The 18676-nt window shown below is 39.3% G+C and overlaps 2 protein-coding genes across 2 annotated transcripts in view; one reads left to right on the top strand and one right to left on the bottom strand.

Moving 5' to 3' along the window:
* LOC140948207 (polycystin family receptor for egg jelly-like) overlaps nucleotides 1–6744 on the top strand; it is a gene marked incomplete at its 5' end in the record, with an annotated part of 33982 nt that extends 27238 nt beyond the window's left edge. Inside the window, 4 exons of the mRNA XM_073397427.1 lie at nucleotides 405–644; nucleotides 1033–2739; nucleotides 3890–4061; nucleotides 4444–6744. Coding sequence (XP_073253528.1) covers nucleotides 405–644; nucleotides 1033–2739; nucleotides 3890–4061; nucleotides 4444–6740 — 4416 coding nt within the window. The remainder of the gene's footprint in view (nucleotides 1–404; nucleotides 645–1032; nucleotides 2740–3889; nucleotides 4062–4443) is intronic.
* Nucleotides 6745–7174: 430 nt separating this feature from the next.
* Nucleotides 7175–18676, bottom strand: part of LOC140948206 (uncharacterized) — a 33256-nt gene continuing 21754 nt past the window's right edge. Inside the window, exons 14-31 of the mRNA XM_073397426.1 lie at nucleotides 17483–17677; nucleotides 16388–16501; nucleotides 15798–15911; nucleotides 15440–15553; nucleotides 15205–15318; nucleotides 14973–15086; nucleotides 14607–14720; nucleotides 14146–14259; nucleotides 13780–13893; nucleotides 13545–13658; nucleotides 13312–13425; nucleotides 13077–13190; nucleotides 12844–12957; nucleotides 12007–12285; nucleotides 11140–11240; nucleotides 10535–10593; nucleotides 8927–9084; nucleotides 7175–8247 (exon numbers count right to left, since the gene is read on the bottom strand). Of these exons, the coding sequence (XP_073253527.1) occupies nucleotides 7952–8247; nucleotides 8927–9084; nucleotides 10535–10593; nucleotides 11140–11240; nucleotides 12007–12285; nucleotides 12844–12957; nucleotides 13077–13190; nucleotides 13312–13425; nucleotides 13545–13658; nucleotides 13780–13893; nucleotides 14146–14259; nucleotides 14607–14720; nucleotides 14973–15086; nucleotides 15205–15318; nucleotides 15440–15553; nucleotides 15798–15911; nucleotides 16388–16501; nucleotides 17483–17677 (2456 nt within the window). The 3' untranslated portion in view covers nucleotides 7175–7951. The remainder of the gene's footprint in view (nucleotides 8248–8926; nucleotides 9085–10534; nucleotides 10594–11139; nucleotides 11241–12006; nucleotides 12286–12843; nucleotides 12958–13076; nucleotides 13191–13311; nucleotides 13426–13544; nucleotides 13659–13779; nucleotides 13894–14145; nucleotides 14260–14606; nucleotides 14721–14972; nucleotides 15087–15204; nucleotides 15319–15439; nucleotides 15554–15797; nucleotides 15912–16387; nucleotides 16502–17482; nucleotides 17678–18676) is intronic.

Below are 18676 nucleotides of genomic sequence, written 5' to 3'. Positions count from 1 at the left end.
TTTCTTTTCAATCTTCATTTGGTGATATACGTTTCTAGGAAACTTCCCACCTACCCCTTCCCTAAGCCAGCATTAACATTTACTTCTGACTTAAGGCAAAATGTTGGCTTAGTGGAGGGGTAGGTGGGCAGTTTCCAAGAAATGTATAAAAATCCGAAACTACCGCCTATTGTAAACCTTACCAAACTGAGCAGACACGACGCGGCGTGGCCTTATAAAATACACTATTCTTGACGTTGACTGCCGTTCAACTTTCTCGAGTCCTAAGGCTGGTGCTGTACGTTGTTTGTTTGTTTTGTTTTGTTTTTTCTTGTTTGAATTTCACTTTCTTTTTTGTACTAATGTTTTATACATCACTCTTTTAAACAACTTAAATATTAAACAGCTTAAATCTTTTCTTTAAGGTTGGGACGGAAACTACGACAGTTGAGATACAATGCCTCTGTAACCATTTAACTTCATTTGCTGCACAAGTTTTCGTAGCGCCAAATGTTATAGATTTCGAAAAGGCCTTGGAAGGGTTCGCCGAGCTCTTAACTAGTTCGTCAAATCCTGTCGTCCTTTCAGCAGTGATTGTAATTTTTGTGATCTATGTTTTGCTGCTTGTCTGGGCAAGAAGGCGTGATGTTCGAAATGCCAAAAAGGTATGCTACAGTTTTATGTTAATTAAGTCTGCATATAGTCATATAGGAAATCTTATGGTTGGATTAAGCGGTCTATGCTATCAGCTTTGTCTGACCAGCATGCGTGATTATGCAAATTAGCGATTAATGATTGATTAATAATCAGATTCACGATTACTAAAACATTTGTAACTGACCTTTCTAAGAGCTTAAGTGTCCAAGTAGTGGAATAGACAGTTGTATCTTTTGCTATAGTATCAGAGAGAAAAACAGAACAATATCGCTAAATATCCTTTTCAAAATTCAAAGGGGAAAAGAAATGGAGTGTAAAAGGAGCAAAAACCCCTTTTTTAACCTCTCCTCTTGCTACATTAAAGGTTGCAAACTAAACACAATTTATGTCTTTTAGGACGAAACAAAACCACTAGAAGATAATGAACCATCGCATCGCTACAGGTATGAACTGTTAGTGCTTACAGGGATGAGGAAAGGCGCGGGAACAACCGCCGATGTTTCCTGCGTTTTAGCTGGTATGGATGGTGATACTGGTCCCCGCCTGCTCAGAGATCCAGAAATCCAGCGATTTGAAAGGTCGGGAATGGATTCATTTCTCCTGACCACTCCTTGCTATTTGGGAGAGCTCACCTTGCTAAAGATTTGGCATAACAACTCAGGATCTAGTCCCTCGTGGTATCTAAAGCAGGTAATAGTGCGTGATGTCACTAAAGAGAGCGTGTACGTCTTTATGTGCAATCGGTGGCTTGCAGTAGAGTTTGATGACGGAGAAGTTATGCGGAAATTGCATTCCGCTCGGAAGGACGACCTAGTATCGTTTAGCCATTTGTTCTACAACGTCAGTCAAAGAAACATCACGGATAATCATCTGTGGTTTTCGGTTTTTGCAAAACCACGTGTGAGCAGTTTTACCACGGTTCAGCGCCTTTCATGTTGCTTAGCTCTTCTTTTATGCACCATGTTAACAAATGCAATGTTCTATGGACTAGATGATCAAGAAGTTGATCCAACCGCGACTATTAACTTGGGGCCCATTAGCGTTTCCGCAAGAGAGGTGTACATTGGAGTGATAAGCAGTCTTATCATTTTTCCTATCAATCTTGCTATCGCCGCAGTGTTTAGAAACGTTAGCCCTAAATCAGGGAACCTTAAAACGGGGGTGAAAAATCGTAGAAAAGAGAAGCGGGCCAAAGCGTATAAAGGCGATTTTGAAGACATCATACAATGGTATCGTAACCAAGACAAAGAGGACGATGAATTGCACCCGGAAAATACTGATTCGATGCCCACTGCTTTACCACCCGTTGAAACAGTTGACAAGGACAAAAAGACTGCAGCCTGGTTGAACGCAGGCATGGACAGTTGCGGTAGTCAAAAGTGTTTAGCAGAGTTAGACCACAACGACTGGCAGGAAGATGTGGATAGGTTTGAAGTATTTGAAGAAGCCAGCGTGAAGGTGCAAGTCAACGAAAAGTTTGGATCGGCAGCAGCCAGAGAAACGCACGATAGAAAACTTCCACATTGGTTTGTTTATATTGGTTGGCTTGGAGTTATAGTTGTAACAATTACTTCAGCTTTCTTCGTTATTTTGTACGGTTTCCAGTTTGGCAAAGAAAAAGCCACTCAGTGGCTTATATCGTTATGCATTTCTTTAGTTCAAGATGTGTTCGTCAGTCAGCCCATCAAGGTGCTCTTCATTGCCATATTCATCGCCCTTGTCATAAAGAAACCACAAGAGCAGATGGAAACAAAAAGCGCGCAGATCGAAAACGCGGACGAAGAGGAAGAATTATATGGTGCTGACTTTGATAATAGAAATGGATATCCGGAATTCGAAAAGATCATCCCGCAGCAATATGTCGACTATAGATCAACCAAATTAACACCACCCGATCTTACTGAGCTTAGCAGAGCCAGAGAAAAGAGAAAACGGGAAATGCGAATATCGCAAATAGTTAAGGAGGTCATTCTCTATGTGCTGTTTTTAATTGCATTGTTTGTTGTAAGCTTTGGACAGCGCGATCCCAAGGCTTATCTTGTGGCCAAACTTATTGAAGATACCTATCTGGGAGGTGCTTACAGCAGCAAGGGATTGAATGAGGTACGTTTCATGATTTTTTTTCCTACGTAGTGTTCACTGCTCCATTTTTACGGTTCTTTGATTTTCTGAGGATCAATAATATTTGCGTGGGTGCGTGGCAGGTTTACGAATTTGGATACCCACAAATTCGCTTTCAGCATTATTTTTCCCCATTCACTCTTACGTAATTTTATTTTTAAATGAAAATGAAACGAGAAACTGAGTGAGAAACGCTTAGGATTGTGGCCCATGCATCAAAATGCAGTTTCTATGATGAGGAGCATTTAGCACGTTAAAGACGTTTTCAATGCAGCTTCAGCAATTTTATTCCACCCATCCTGATTAAAGGCCCCCTTTTCTGCAGCAATTAATACTGCAGAGTTCAAACTCTATCAATTCGATTGTTTCTCGTACGTTTGTAATCTCTTAGTAAATTGGACTGCTGCAAGGTCGTCAGTTGAAATTTCAATTGAAAGTTTTGCTTCACTCTCCAAACTCCCACTCTCTGTGCAGAATTTTTAGAGGCCAGGATAGAAAAAATACTCAAATTAAAATATATATATTTTTTCAATGAACTACAAACAAGGTAACAGGCTTTCTTTCCGATTTTTTATACGACTATGCAGAAAACGCTTCCACTGTTGAGACTATAACGTAGAGGACTTAGTCCTAGGATTTTGCTCAGGTAAAGATGATGGTTGAGTGTGATGAAGGAGGTGATCTTGTGTGATTTAGTAGGAACCGTACGATCCGACTACGGCAACGTCCAGGGAAACGTCGCTGAAAAATAGACTTTGCATCCTATATAACTTTTCCGCGATTATCTCAATAAGCCCTATTACTTTAAAGAAGGGAATTCTGGTTGAACCTGAAGAGAGGGAGACGCAGCCAGGTTCAGATACAGATGTTAGAATTTAACGCCTTACCGTTCCCGTTCTCAAGTAAACTTAAAATTTGGACATTTCACGTCGTAGTTGTACAGGGATAGCAAAGAAATGTACCAAAAAGCGTGATTTAAGTGCAGGGTTGCGGTTTTGCTCATTAAACCTACCGCCTTTTTGACGTTCTCCTTGCCGTCGCCATCGTAGTTTCGTAAGGTCCCTAGTAAACAAAGACGGTGACGAAGGGTTTACAAGAGCACTTAAAGCTAACAAGATGTTTTGTCCATTAGATTGATGGCTTTGAAAACTACTGGAAGTGGATCGAAGGCACCGTTTTGCCAAGTTTGTCATCATCAAGTCGAGAGTGGGCTAAGGGATGTCACCCATTGGAAAATTATACAGCTGATTGCAATTCACGTCTTGTTGGTGGAGCACGAGTTCGACAGCTGAGAGTTTCTCAAGGTTTGTCACTCCATAAGGCGTTCTCATTCTTTCTCCCTTCTTCGCAAGTAACTAGAATAATGAAGTTAAACACCTTTTAAAGACATTTTTTTATGCAATAAATGTCCAATCCAGTTCACGGAAACATTTTCAGATCTTGAATATAACATTCCAACACAAAATCATCGGTTTCGCTTCAAATATATGTGGACGTTGTACAACAGTGCACTGCGATGTTTTTTTATTATCTATACTGATCCCAGAAGAAATGTCACCACGATCTTAAGTGGGCACCGTTACGTTTCGGCTGATGACGTTCTCTAAATCATAGTTACTGCGCTGAGAAAGAGTGATCATGACCGTTCCATTTCTTTTGTCATAATTGCTGTCTTTAAATCGACAGAAGGCTGTCAAGTAGCAGGCCCAATGGAGGAGACGATTTCAGGATGCAACGGTTACTACTCCTTATTCAAGGAAGACAAAGGGAGTTACAACACAGGCTGGAAGAGTACTAACAAGGCTTTTAACAGCACGATTTCCCCTTGGTCATATCAGTCAATGAATGCGCTAGATTCTTTACCATTCTTAGGAATTATGGGTACTTACGGCGGAGGAGGCTTTTCATTTGACTTGTCATATTCAAATGAAACGGAAATCTCTCTGAACGTTTTGAAACAGAACTACTGGATAGATTCTAGAACACGCGCTATTTTTTTAGAAATCGCTATTTACAGTGCCCAAGTTAACCTGTTTGGAGTGGCCACTTTCTTAACGGAATGGATGCCAACCAATGGAATAATATATTTCAACAACATCAGGGTGGCGAGGTTATACCGCAATGCGGGCGATTTGCACCTCGCAATATTTGTCTGTGAGATATTTCTTGTTATTTTTCTTGCGATTTTCATTTACACGGAAATAAAACAAGCTTACAGACTTCGAAAACAGTATTTCAAAGATCCTTGGAATTGGCTGGAAGTCTCTCAGATTGTCCTAATTGTAACTGGAGCCGTCGCTTTACTGCAGAGAACGTATTTTACACAAAAAGCAATCAGTCAAATGAAATATAATCCAGGGCAGTTCATAAGCTTTATTCAAGCGACTTCTTGGGATGAAACCTTTGTGTATTTACTGGCGTTCCTTGTCTTCCTTGCTAACTTAAAACTACTCAAAATGATGCGCTTTAACCACAGAATCTACTTGTTTACAAAGACTCTCTCGAAGGCGGCGTTACCTTTGTTCTCTTTCCTTGTAGTGTTTTTAGTCTTTTACATTGCTTTCAGCTTTTTGTTTTATTTCATCTATGGAAGCGTGCTACCTGAGTACAGGTCCTTTTTAACTACAATTGAGACGTTGTTCAGTGCTGTGATGGGAGGTTTTAATTTTGAAACAGTCCAGGCGAACAATCGTCTGTTGGGTCCAGTCATCTTCTTTACGTTTCAGATGGTTATGGTCATGATTTTAATGAATGTGTTCTTGACAATACTTATGGACTCATTTGCGGAGGTGCAAGCAGACGAACACTTGAAATCTAAAGACTATGAAGTCGTAGAATACATGCTTCGGCAGTTTAAATACTTTTTCGTTAAAACCGGCAAGGTTGGGAGTGTGTCTGAAAATGATGCCTCATCTGGAAGCGAGGTTAATTTAACGAGAGCTGCTAATCGCGCACAGTCAGACGGCGAGAGCAATGCATGCGACTCAACAGAAGGAAACTCAGTGTCAGAGGCAAAAGAAGAAAAAGAACAAACTGCCGTAAAACATGATCATGGATCATTTTCGTCCCTTAGGACCCTTCTCGACGTCACACACTTTAGACACGATGCATACCAAGACGAGGAAGACGTCTCATCCACTTGGCCCTCACTTTCGCTCCCAAAATTCCATACACATAATGTGGATAATAAAGAGTCATTACCATACCCGGGTGAACCAGTGGGAGATGAAACTGAAGGACAAACCATTGATATTCCTGCAGAATCCGATCACGACTCCTCCTGGAAGCCCTTTATAACCTCGCAAAGTGGTGATGATTATTGTGGAAGCGATAGTGAGAGTCAGTACGCACTAACGGAATGTTCGCAAAGTAGGCGTTGTTCAACTGTTACTTACCCTTCACTGGATTTAGAAAGCTCAAGAAAAACGAACTATGATTCCTGTTCCTCTGTTGACAGAGTCGAGACTCCGATCTTAAAATCTGAGCAGAACGCCGGATCCAGCGCGTCCCATTACTACGAATTACTCAATAAGGCGATCGATGAACTCACTGTTAAAGAAGAAAAGGAATTGGAAGATAAACACGTGGCACTGGATCCAGACCTTTATTATTACTACGAATTGTTAGAAGACACGGTAAGGGGTCGAGAACGAGAACAAGACACGTTGTCAGAGGCTTTCTCCTTTACAAATTATAAAGTTCGCTCCAATTTCATCAATGCGCAGGAAAATCACGCAATGAATTGGGAAAGTTGTTTGGAAGTTGAAGCAAAGATTGCCGATTTGCAAAGCATATTTGCGAGCGTAGCCATGAGCGATCTTCAGGAAGATGAAGCATTTGAGCAACTGCTCAAACTGTACATAAGTGTTCTGAACGAGTTCTCCTTTGAGCCAGGTTCTGCGACTATGGAAAGTAAACTTGTAAAAAGGTTTGAAGAGAAGGCGAGGTGGAAGTACACTAGACACATGTACACGCAAGCATAATAAGAAGAGTAACAGCCATTTGCGAAGGGTCGGTCGAACTTTACACATAGAACCTGAGACATTGTTGCAACTTGTGAGTTTTACGTACCAAGAACATGCAGCGACTCCATTTTGCTGCCGTTTAAGAATAAGGGCTGCAGTTAACAATAATAGCTGCTGTAAATCCCCAAGACTGTTGCCTGTCACTTAAGAATATAAAACCGTTAAAATTCTTACACTAATGCTAAATGGCGAGATGGTAAAACACAAAATAAGTAAATGAACAAATTAAGTAATAAATAATTACTAGGGACTGCACGGCAACATGAAATCTATTTGTTTAACTTATTTGACGAGACTCCGGCAAATGTCGTGCTTGGGGTGGCTATATCTCCCTTTTTGTACGCCCATCGGGCGTTAACAATACGTTCCAAAAAGTCAGAAGCAGACGTCGCTTGCCAAACTGACCTTTTATTCAGCGTAATCAAGCATTCCTAAACGGGCGGAGTTGAAACAAGTAGCAACTATGGCATTAAACTAAATGTCAGAAACAAAATCTGACCTACCGTCTAAATTCTAGGAAACAAATAGTTTTAAAAGGTTTTACGTTCGTAAAATTTAAATTGTCACTACTGATTGTTTTTTAGGATTTAATCCCCCAATTCGCTACCCGTGAAAATTTGATTAAGTGTTCACTTAGCTTTGAAAATCTAAATGTCCATGCTCATGATTAACAAGCAAAACGAAAAATGTAAAGTAAATTAAAGTGAGTAACGATAAGTAGACCCCTATAAAGCTGATACAATTAAAAGATTGAGGAATATTACAAAATCACAGCAGCTTAATTACTAAAGCAGATATTTTCTTGTTATATGTAACAAATTCCACACATTTATACCAATTAAAATTTAATGACAGCAATTCTAACTTTTGCGATTGTTATTGTTTTTATGCTCTAAAAATTGCCTGAGACATTGCCAAGCTGTTGCCGATCCTTTTCCTGTGCCTAAGATATTCGAAGTCATATATGTTGAGGTTCCATTTTATCGTTGGTTTAAATTTTCTTTTCTTTTGTTTCAAGCGTCATTATCATACATTACCACACCCAGAAACAAAAGAAAAGAAAATTCAAACCAACCGTAAAATTGAACCACAACATACATGTATACGTCTTCATTCTAATAACAAAATGGAGAAAATCGGCCTTATTTGCATACTAACGCGCTCTGGTTTTACAATTTATCATATGCCTCATTTTCTATTCCTTCAATGGGTTTTGCCCAGAGTTTCTTCTCTTCAAGGTAAAAGTTTTCCACCGACTTGCCTTTTTCCACCTCGTACTTCTGACGGTTTGGAAATGCTTCGTCAGACGGCATTACATTCGAATGATTCCGTTTTTCTAGCAACTTCTTTTTCTGATAGTGACGTACCAGTAGAATAGTAATAAGGGCCACAATGAAAAATCCGCCGAATGAAATGCCAATAATAATGGCGAAGCTCGGCTTCCTTTCGTCTTTCTTGGTAGGCACTAGAGAAAACAAATATACAGGTGCTTGAAAGCTTATAGAATGAACTCACTTAAAACCAGTGCAACTGAACTGAGACGACTGAATAAGAAATGAACTAAGACATAATTGAGCAAATATTTATGAAATTATCCTAACCCCTCAAGGAGATTTTCAATCAATTTCAGAGAAAATGTAGCAGGGAATCCTACCCGGCCGGTGGCGAACCAGTTGGCTATTTACGTTTAACGCTCGTGTCTAGGATTTAAACACAGGACAACAGAGAATAAATCCATTAAGTGTGCGACCTAATCTCCGGGCCTCCGATCTTGATTGTAAGTCTAGCACTCCATCTGCTCGGCCACGTTGTCTCCTTCAAGAGCAAGTTCCTTCAGCAGGAAAGGGTAGTCTTGCGAGGATATGAGGCTACAAATAGTTTGTCACATAGGTTTTCCCATACTTTTGACGATATGACAGAAAGTCATAATTCATTGATCCTTTCGTTCACTCATTGACTTACCGACGTACCCACCCTCTCACAACCTTGGCTGGCTGATCACAATTTAAAGCGTATTTCTTTTGTGCCCATATTGTCGCTCTACTGCTAAATCTGCACGTCATATGAAGTTTAATAAATACCTCTTGCATTCAGAGTTAGTTGCTTGGTTTCGATAGAGAGAATGGCAAGAAATGGAAAGATACCTTGGGTTGTGAGGTAGATCTGTTCCAGTGATGCAGGGTCAACTTGAAGGTTACCAAGATTACCGTCTTTGATTTGATTCTTGAGATCAGCAAAGGCTTCATCTGACGACACCTTCGATCTAAACATCAGTTGGAACTCTGCAACCACACTCCCTTTACTGGACATATAAGATTAGATGAGAATGTTTTCAAACTAATATGTAATCTTAAGGAAATCTGATGGAGTCCATGATAAGCCTCGGTAAGTTCTATTTTTTCGTGACACGAACCTGTATTATAGACCTCTTTCATAATGGCAACCTATTCATACATTCTTTTGTATGTATGATAATTAACATTTCTGACCTCCTTAGCAGGTGCAAAATACAAAAGAATTCTTATTTTCAAACGAGACGAGAAAGGCTTATTTATATACATGTGAAATAATAAATTAATGAGCCGCCATTATGAAAGAGGTCTATGGGACCAGCTAGGCGTCTTGGATAGCAAGTGCCCCGAGCAAGTCGGCTTAATACAGATCTCGAACTTTATAATGAATGTTTTACCTTAAATTATATAAACAAATTAATCTCATAATCATTAATGGCATAGACAAAATCGTACCTAGTTATAGCGAAGCTCTCGCGCGCGAAACGCGTGCAGCGGAGCACCATGGGGAAAAAAATGTGGTAAACTACCCATCCGAGAAAATTTGGTAATCACGTGACCATACACCGACCACCCGCCCGCCCGACCGTCCGCCCGCACCACAGGCATACCAATGTAAAATAATGCAATCAACAGGTATGGCAACCCAAATGCAACTCACGGTTTTATTTGGAAAGAAACCGCATGGCCGCCCTGACTTTTAGAGAGAAAAAAACAACAACAACAAGGTCGTGTCTTTTTCGATGTTATTTTAGATGTTTACACTCGCGTGGATAACAGAGAAAGAGCTAGAGCGAGTGATTGAAAACAAAAGAGACGAATTTTGTAGGAAGAAAAACATGAAAATTCAAAGCGGCTGTGAGACAATGAGAAATGCTAGCGGCCAGCAAGGCAAAAATGAGCGGCAGTGAAAAATAAAAGCGAACATGAGCACAGGAAACAAAATATTGGGTAAGCACATACGACAATTCCTCCATAAAAATAATGTGTAACTAGGAAGTTTGACGTTTTAGGGCCTGTTTACATGGAGGTGGGGGACCCCAGGTAGGTGAGGTAACCCGCTTTGTTGGGTAACCCGCCTGTCCACATAATCTCTCATTTCAATTTGATCACGTTTACATGATAGGTGGGGTGACCCGCCGCATTTTACCTCACCTATCTGGGGTACCCCACCTCCATGTAAACAGGCCCTTAGTCCCACAAAACAGCGTTGTAGTTGTGCAAAACAACAGCAAAGAAAGACAAAAAGCGTGCTGCACTTGCAAATTTGGCTTTTTTTGCTAATTAGAAAAAAAAGTGTACTGCACGTGCAATTTGTTTTTTTGCTAATTAGATCTATTGATCTTGATGCCATTTTCATTGCCCTCCCCGTTTAGCATTACACGATTTAAATTTTTTTGTTTACAAGCTTTTAGCCCTGGCTAAATCTATATATTATTACTAAAAGTGTTTTATTAATACCTGAAGGAAATGACTTTCACTCCAATCAAATCTTTTTGTGAAGAGAGCGCTTTCATAATCTGAAAGGTGAAAGAGTAAATTTAAAACTAGAAAAAGAGAAGCGAGTTAAAGACCGAACATTCATCCAATTCTCTATTTTCCAATTGCCCATAATACACTCTGTTTGCCCCCCAAATTCTGCATAAACCATTGTTTTTAAATGCTCCTGGGAGTATTGCATTTTCCCAAGAGCATTTTAAGACAATAAGTTATGCAAAATTTGGGGGGCAAACAGAGTGTATTATGGGCAATTGGAAAATAGTCAATATTGGTTTACCAGAGTAGAAGTAATTCGCCCTAAAAATAAATATGACCGACATTTTTTTACTGTAATTGACATCGCCTGTCGTTTTGTGATGTTAGATCACGTTACATTTATCACAGGAAAGAAGTCTGAATAAGTAATCCAAACTTCCACATTTAGTGTGCGAAGGCTGTTTTTACTATCATCCTTATTATTTAGAATTCTTTGCGAAAATGAATGGGTGTTTTAGTCTAAGCATGGATTACCGTCGCTTTATCTAAACAATGGAAGTGTAAAGGTGAAATACATTTATTGTTTTTACCTGAGTTTCAAAGCGCGCAGACAAATTTTTGAAAGCAGTGCTTTCTTCGTCTTTGAGCTCATCATTCCAGTCTTGGAGGATTTTCAGTTTAAATGCGTGCTCTACAAAGACAAAATTAAAGTAACATGGTGAGAATTTTGCTAGTCTTTAAACATATTTCAATATTAGAGCGTTCTCTTCAACTACTCATGGCAGTGCAATTTAATAAAAAAATCAAGCAAGCAAACAATCAATCAGCAAAACAACAAATCGATTGCCAATTTTGTTGTCAACAGCTAGGAATTAAAATTATTTTTTAACTGGTTTCAGGCTTTTGGGTGGGCGTAAACCCTGGAATGACTGAAGATGGTCTCACTGAAAATGATTTTGTTGCATTCGTCATTTCTGATTTACTCCGTAGCTGTAATGAGGGTACGGAAGATGTACCACTGCTTGAGGAGGGCGAGGATTGGACTGTCAAAAATAACATTGTCAGGTTATTGGGACACGCCAACCATAAAATCACTGCATGGCAAGCCTTATAAACTACCTGAAATGACAGTGTAGGTAACGCTTTTTACACTTTATGTCGCTCTTTGCTGTTCAGTACATTGGACTTCTCTTCACAAAAGTTAAAAAACAATAGCGAGTAGGCAATTAATTAATTGACTAATTAATGGCTTTGAGTCTTTAAAAAAACATTCGTATAACACTTATACACTCAATCTTAAACACATGTTTTTCTGTCGCAAAGAGCGAAAAAAAAAAAGCTTGTGGATTAAGCGGTTTTTACTGTGAAATAACAGCCCCATGGATTGATCAAGCAAAGCGAGAGATACAATAACCTAATATGACCCTGGCTTACTACCTTAGCTTTATGCTGAATACCTGCTTCTGTGTCTTTAGTTGAAGGAGACATTGGACGGCTTGTTGTAGCCTTGAAGACCGATGACGATAGGGCCGCTGAGGATGCTGTTGTTAAAAGAATTGATTCTCCTTGTTGCTGCGTGTTGACCGAAGTAAAAGCACTACTACTCGTGGAAAGCAGCCCCTCTTTTAATGACGTGGTTATCACGATACTGGAAAAAGTTGTTGCCGGAGTATTCACCATTGATAATGTGCTTTCTGTCATAATGGTGGTTTCTTCAGCAAGACTTCTTGTAACCACTACCACAAAAAAAAAAAAAAGGTAAGTAACAAGAAACTGTGTCTACATAGAATTCATTACTGAAGACGGTCAAATGCTATTGTTTTGATGAAAAATTTTACAATAATTATACATGCCACAACAATATGTTTGTTGCTGTTGTTGTTTTTGTTGATGGCAGAACCTTCCACCTACCACCTAGTCAAACAGCCTTCCCCGGTGTAACCCGCAGAGCAATTACATGAATAACTAACACCATCCACACACAATTCACCAGTTACACAAGTGTAACTTACGCAGTCATCGATGTATAGAAAATTAGCACTTTCTATCAATTAGGAAATAAGCAAACTTCATTTCTTTTTTGTTTATTAAATACTCCACAGCGTGACAATACTAAAGTTACATGCCATTACATAACATTGCATTACAATACATTACACATGATAACATTACATTACATTACACTATAAACGTTAACACTAAAGTAACTATACACTAATCATTCCTTTAAAACAGATTTCCCTAAAAGAGCACCCCGCGGCATTAGCAACACAGAGCACAACAATTTTACCTACCAGTTAAACAGCGTTCTCCAGTGTAACCAGCAGAGCAATTACACGTATAGCTATTGACACCATCCACACACAATCCACTGTTAGCACAAGTGTGATTCACACAATCATCGATGTCTAGAAAATTAGCATTTTCCATCAGTTAGGAGATACACAAACATTATTGCTTTGAAACAGACTTCCCTGAAAAGACAGCGCGTGGCATTGACGAGAGATAGGTCAAAACTTTTACCTACCAGTCAAACATCGTACTCCAGTGTAACCAGCAGAGCAATTACACGTATAAGTATTGATACCATCCGCACACAATCCACCATTAGCACATGTGTGATTCACACAATCATCTATATCTGGAAAATTAGCATTTTCATCAATTAGAAAATACGCCAACTTCACAATTGCTTAAAAATAACTTTCCCCTAAAGAACACAACGTGGCATTGACGAGAGGTAGATCAACACTTTTACCTACCAGTCAAACAGCGTTCTCCAGTGTAACCAGCAGAGCAAGTACACGAATAAGTATTGACACCATCCACGCACAATCCACCGTTAGCACAAGTGTGATTCACACAATCATTGATGTCTAGAAAATTAGCATTTTCCATCAATTAGGAGATACACAAACTTCATTGCTTTGAAACAGAGTTTCCTAAAAAGACAGCGCGTGGCATTGACGAGAGATAGGTCAACACTTTTACCGACCAGTCAAACATCGTACTCCAGTGTAACCAGCAGAGCAATTACACGTATAAGTATTGATACTATCCACACACAATCCACCATTAGCACATGTGTGATTCACACAATCATCTATATCTGGAAAATTAGCATTTTCATCAATTAGAAAGTACGCCAACTTCACAATTGCTTAAAAATACGTTTCCCCTAAAGAACACCACGTGGTATTAACGAGAGAGAGGTCAAAACGTCGACCTACCAGTCAAACAGCGTTCTCCAGTGTAACCAGCAGAGCAATTACACAAATAAGTATTGATACCATCCACACACAATCCACCGTTAGCACATGTGTGATTCACACAGTCATCAATATCTAGAAAATTAGTGTTTCTATCAATTACGGAATAGTTCTCCAGTGTAGCCCATAAAACAATTACATCAATAACTATTGACACCATCCACACAACTGAATCCTCAATTAGCACAACTGTTCTTTACACAGTCAAAGACATCAATGTCTAAAAAATTAGCATTTTCCATCAATTAGGAGATACACAAATTTCATGGGTTTAAAAAAGATTTCTCTAAAAGAACTAACGAGAAAGAGGTCAAAACTTCGACCTACCAGTCAAACAGCGTTCCCCAGTGTAACCAGCAGAGCAATTACACGAATAACTATTGCCACCATCTACACACAATCCACCGTTAGCACAAGTGTGATTCACACAATCATCGATGTCTAGAAAATAAGCATTTCTATCAGTTAGGAAGTACGCAAACTTCATGACTGCCTGAAAAGGGATTTCCTTAAAAGAGCGCTACGTGGTACCAACAAGACCGAGGTCAGAACTTTTACCAACCAATCAAACAGCGTTCTCCAATGTAACCCGCAGAGCAATTACACGAATAGCTATAAACACCATCCACACACAGTCCGCCATTAGCACATGTGTGATTCACACAGTCATCAATGTGTTGAAAATTAGCAGTTACTATCAATTAGGAAAAACGGAAACTACATTGGTAGGTTTCTCTAAAAGATCTCCTCGTGGAATCAACAAGATAGAGCTCAATACTCATACCTACCAGTCAAACAGTGTTCTCCAGTGTAACCAGCAGAGCAATTACACGAATAAGTATTGATACCATCCACACACAATCCACCGTTAGCACATGTGTGATTCACACAGTCATCAATATCTAGAAAATTAGTGTTTCTATTAATTAGGGAATAGTTTTCCAGTATAGCCCAGAAAACAATTACACCAATAACTATTGACACCGTTCACACAACTGAATCCTCCATTAGCACAACTGTGATTTACATAGTCAAAGACATCAATGCCTACAACATTAGCATTTTCCATCAATTAGTTTATACACAAACTTCACTGGTTTAAAACAGATTTCTCTAAAAGAACTAACGAGAAAGAGGTCAAAGCTTCGACCTACCAGTCAAACAGCGTTCCCCAGTGTAACCAGCAGAGCAATTACACGAATAACTATTGACACCATCTACACACAATCCACCGTTAGCACAAGTGTGATTCACACAATCATCGATGTCTAGAAAATTAGCATTTTCCATCAATTAGGAGATGCAAAAACTTCACTGGTTTAAAACAGATTTTTCTAGAAGACAGCGCGTGGCATTGACGAGAGATAGGTCAACACTTTTACCTACCAGTCAAACAGCGTTCTCCAGTGTAACCAGCAGAGCAATTACACGAATAAGTATTGACACCATCCACACACAATCCACCGTTAGCACAAGTGTGATTCACACAATCATCTATATCTGGAAAATTAGCATTTTCATCAATTAGAAAAGACGCCAACTTCACAATTGCTTAAAAATAAGTTTCCCTTAAAGAACACCACGTGGTATTAACGAGAGAGAGGTCAAAACGTCGACCTACCAGTCAAACAGCGTTCTCCAGTGTAACCAGCAGAGCAATTACACGAATAAGTATTGATACCATCCACACACAATCCACCGTTAGCACATGTGTGATTCACACAGTCATCAATATCTAGAAAATTAGTGTTTCTATTAATTAGGGAATAGTTTTCCAGTGTAGCCCATAAAACAATTACACCAATAACTATTGACACCGTTCACACAACTGAATCCTCCATTAGCACAACTGTGATTAACATAGTCAAAGACATCGATGCTTACAACATTAGCATTTTCCATCAATTAGTTTATACACAAACTTTACTGGTTTAAAACAGTTTAGAACTAACGAGAAAGAGGTCAAAGCTTCGACCTACCAGTCAAACAGCGTTCCCCAGTGTAACCAGCAGAGCAATTACACGAATAACTATTGACACCATCTACACACAATCCACCGTTAGCACAAGTGTGATTCACACAATCATCGATGTCTATAAAAATTAGCATTTTCCATCAATTAGGAGTTACAAAAACTTCACTGGTTTAAAACAGATTTCTCAAGAAGACAGCGCGTGGCATTGACGAGAGATAGGTCAACACTTTTACCTACTAGTCAAACAGCGTTCCCCAGTGTAACCAGCAGAGCAATTACACGAATAACTATTGACACCATCCACACACAATACACCGTTAGGACAAGTGTGATTAACACAGTCATCAATATCTAGAAAATTAGTGTTTCTATCAATTACGGAATAGTTCTCTACTGTAGCCCATAAAACAATTATACCAATAAGTATTGACACCATCCACACAACTTAATTCTCAATTAGCACAAGTGTTCTTTACACAGTCAAAGACATCAATGTCTACAAAATTAGAATTTTCCATCAATTAGGAGATACACAAACTTCATTGGTTTAAAACAGATTTCTCTAAAGGAACTAACGAAAAAGCGGTCAAATACCAGTCAAACAGCGTTCCCCAGTGTAACCAGCAGAGCAATTACACGAATAACTATTGACACCATCTACACACAATCCACCGTTAGCACAAGTGTGATTCACACAATCATCGATGTCTAGAAAATAAGCATTTCAGTTCAGTTTCAGTTAGGAAGTACGCAAACTTCATGACTGCCTGAAAAGGGATTTCCTTAAAAGAGCGCTACGTGATACCAACAAGACCGAGGTCAGAACTTTTACCAACTAATCAAACAACGTTCTCCAATGTAACCCGCAGAGCAATTACACGGATAGCTATAAACACCATCCACATACAGTCCGCCATGAGCAAATGTGTGATTCACACAATCATGGATGTCTTGAAAATTTGCATTTCTATCAATTATAAAATATGCAAGCTCCATGATTGCTTAAAATAGGTTTCTCTAAAATATCACCATGCGGAATCAATAAGACGGAGGTCAACACTTCCACCTACCAGTCAAACAGCGTCCTTCAGTGTAACCCGCAGAGCAATGACACGTAATACTATTGACACCATCCACACACAATTCACCATTAGCACATGTGTGATTTACACAATCATCGATGTCCGGAAGGTTCGCATTTCGATCAATTAGAAAATACGCAAACTTCACGATTGCTTCAAAATAATTTTCCGTTAAAGAACACCACCTGGTATTAATGAAAAAGAGGTCAAAGCTTCGACCTGCCAGTCCAACAGCGTTCTCCAGTGTAACCAGCGGAGCAATTAGACTAATAGCTATTGATGCCATTTACACACAATCCACCATTAGCACATGTGTGATATATAAGGATTTGTATGGAAAGCCATTCAAGCATGATTGGGTGTTTTCTGATTCAAATCCTTCTAATTTTCGGTGGCCGCTGCAATTGCTACTTTTGAGGTATACGGCTGAAAATTTACAGTTTTATTAATTTTAATATGCTCTTTCAGTTCGTGCTGACCAAATTTTCCAAAAACGAATTGTCTTCGTGTTTACTTGAAAGTTGATCATTTGCAAGAGGCTATACGTGTTTCAGGCCTTTTTTTTTGTACTTTTTTTTTTTTTTGAATAAAAAAAAAATAGTGATACCTTTGCAAGTCTTTCCATCACCAGTAAATCCTAATGGACACGGGCCACAGCTAATCGTATGGCTGTTTTTGAAGCAGGTCACATTGGGAAAGCAGGAGTTCTCTGTGCAGTTCTTGATGACCAATTCACAGTTGGCACCAGTGAATCCAACGTTGCAGTTACATGTATAATTGTTTACGAGATCAACGCAAGTCCCTTTAATAAAGACAGAGTATATGCAAGAACGGCTTAGAACTTGCCAGGTATGACGATTTTATTGATGATTATTGCTTTCATCGACAAAGAGCTTAAAAATATGGTCTATAAAATTAAAATTTATATCCTGCTGATTATACGGATTATTAGAGACCTAATGAGATTGAGGTTTTTCGGCATTTCCCGCTAACCGCGAACGTCAAGAGGTCACGTGACCAGGACCTTGCCGTCAAGTTTTCGGTTTGAGGTTCACGTTTATATCGGCTAGGCTACGCTCCAGAGGTAAGTTATTTGTAATTTACTGCAAGGTTTTTTGGACCCTAGAACTTCACAATCCCATGTTTGAGAAGAAATTAAACTTTTTAGAACTCTTTTGCTACTTGATTATCGAATTCTATTTCGAAAAACGTAATTTTGAAGTCAATTTCTCAGCTAAATAGGAGCAAGTGATGAATTAAAGCAAACATGGCAGCCACGAGCTACCAATCGCGAATCGTAAGTCCCAAATATGGGCAGACGGGCAACGTGAAACCGTTAACTGCAAACCGTTTGCAGTAAAATGAACAACTCTCTACTAAAAAAATTTGACTTTATATCTCCCTTACTGAAATAAATGTATACGCGTTGCAATATTAAGGCTATGTTCACACTACGATAGCTTTTCTTACCGACACAAAAAGCTATCCAGTACAGTCTGAACAGTATGGCAACGGCTCAGAACTGTAGCAAGTAGTTCACACACTTCGTACATCGTGCCGAGATTGTTTAGTGAACTTAATCCCAGTCGTCACTCCTGAAAATTTTTACTTCTGTCTCAGTGAATTCCAGTCCTTACTCCTACTTCTCCATGACGGTCCGAGTACTTATTCACGAGAAACCAAAATGTGGTACAGAACCTATCCGATATGTAACGCTCAAGTTTCGAGATCGGAGATCGGCGTGACGTAGCTTCGAAACGTTACAGAAATTCGCGCCAAAATCATCGAAGGGCATCTGCTC

The sequence above is a fragment of the Porites lutea genome, chromosome 9, assembly GCF_958299795.1.
Source record: "Porites lutea chromosome 9, jaPorLute2.1, whole genome shotgun sequence".
Lineage (NCBI taxonomy): Eukaryota > Metazoa > Cnidaria > Anthozoa > Scleractinia > Poritidae > Porites > Porites lutea.
Note: the sequence above shows the minus strand (reverse complement) of the source record. Positions and strands in the feature narration are given on the sequence as shown.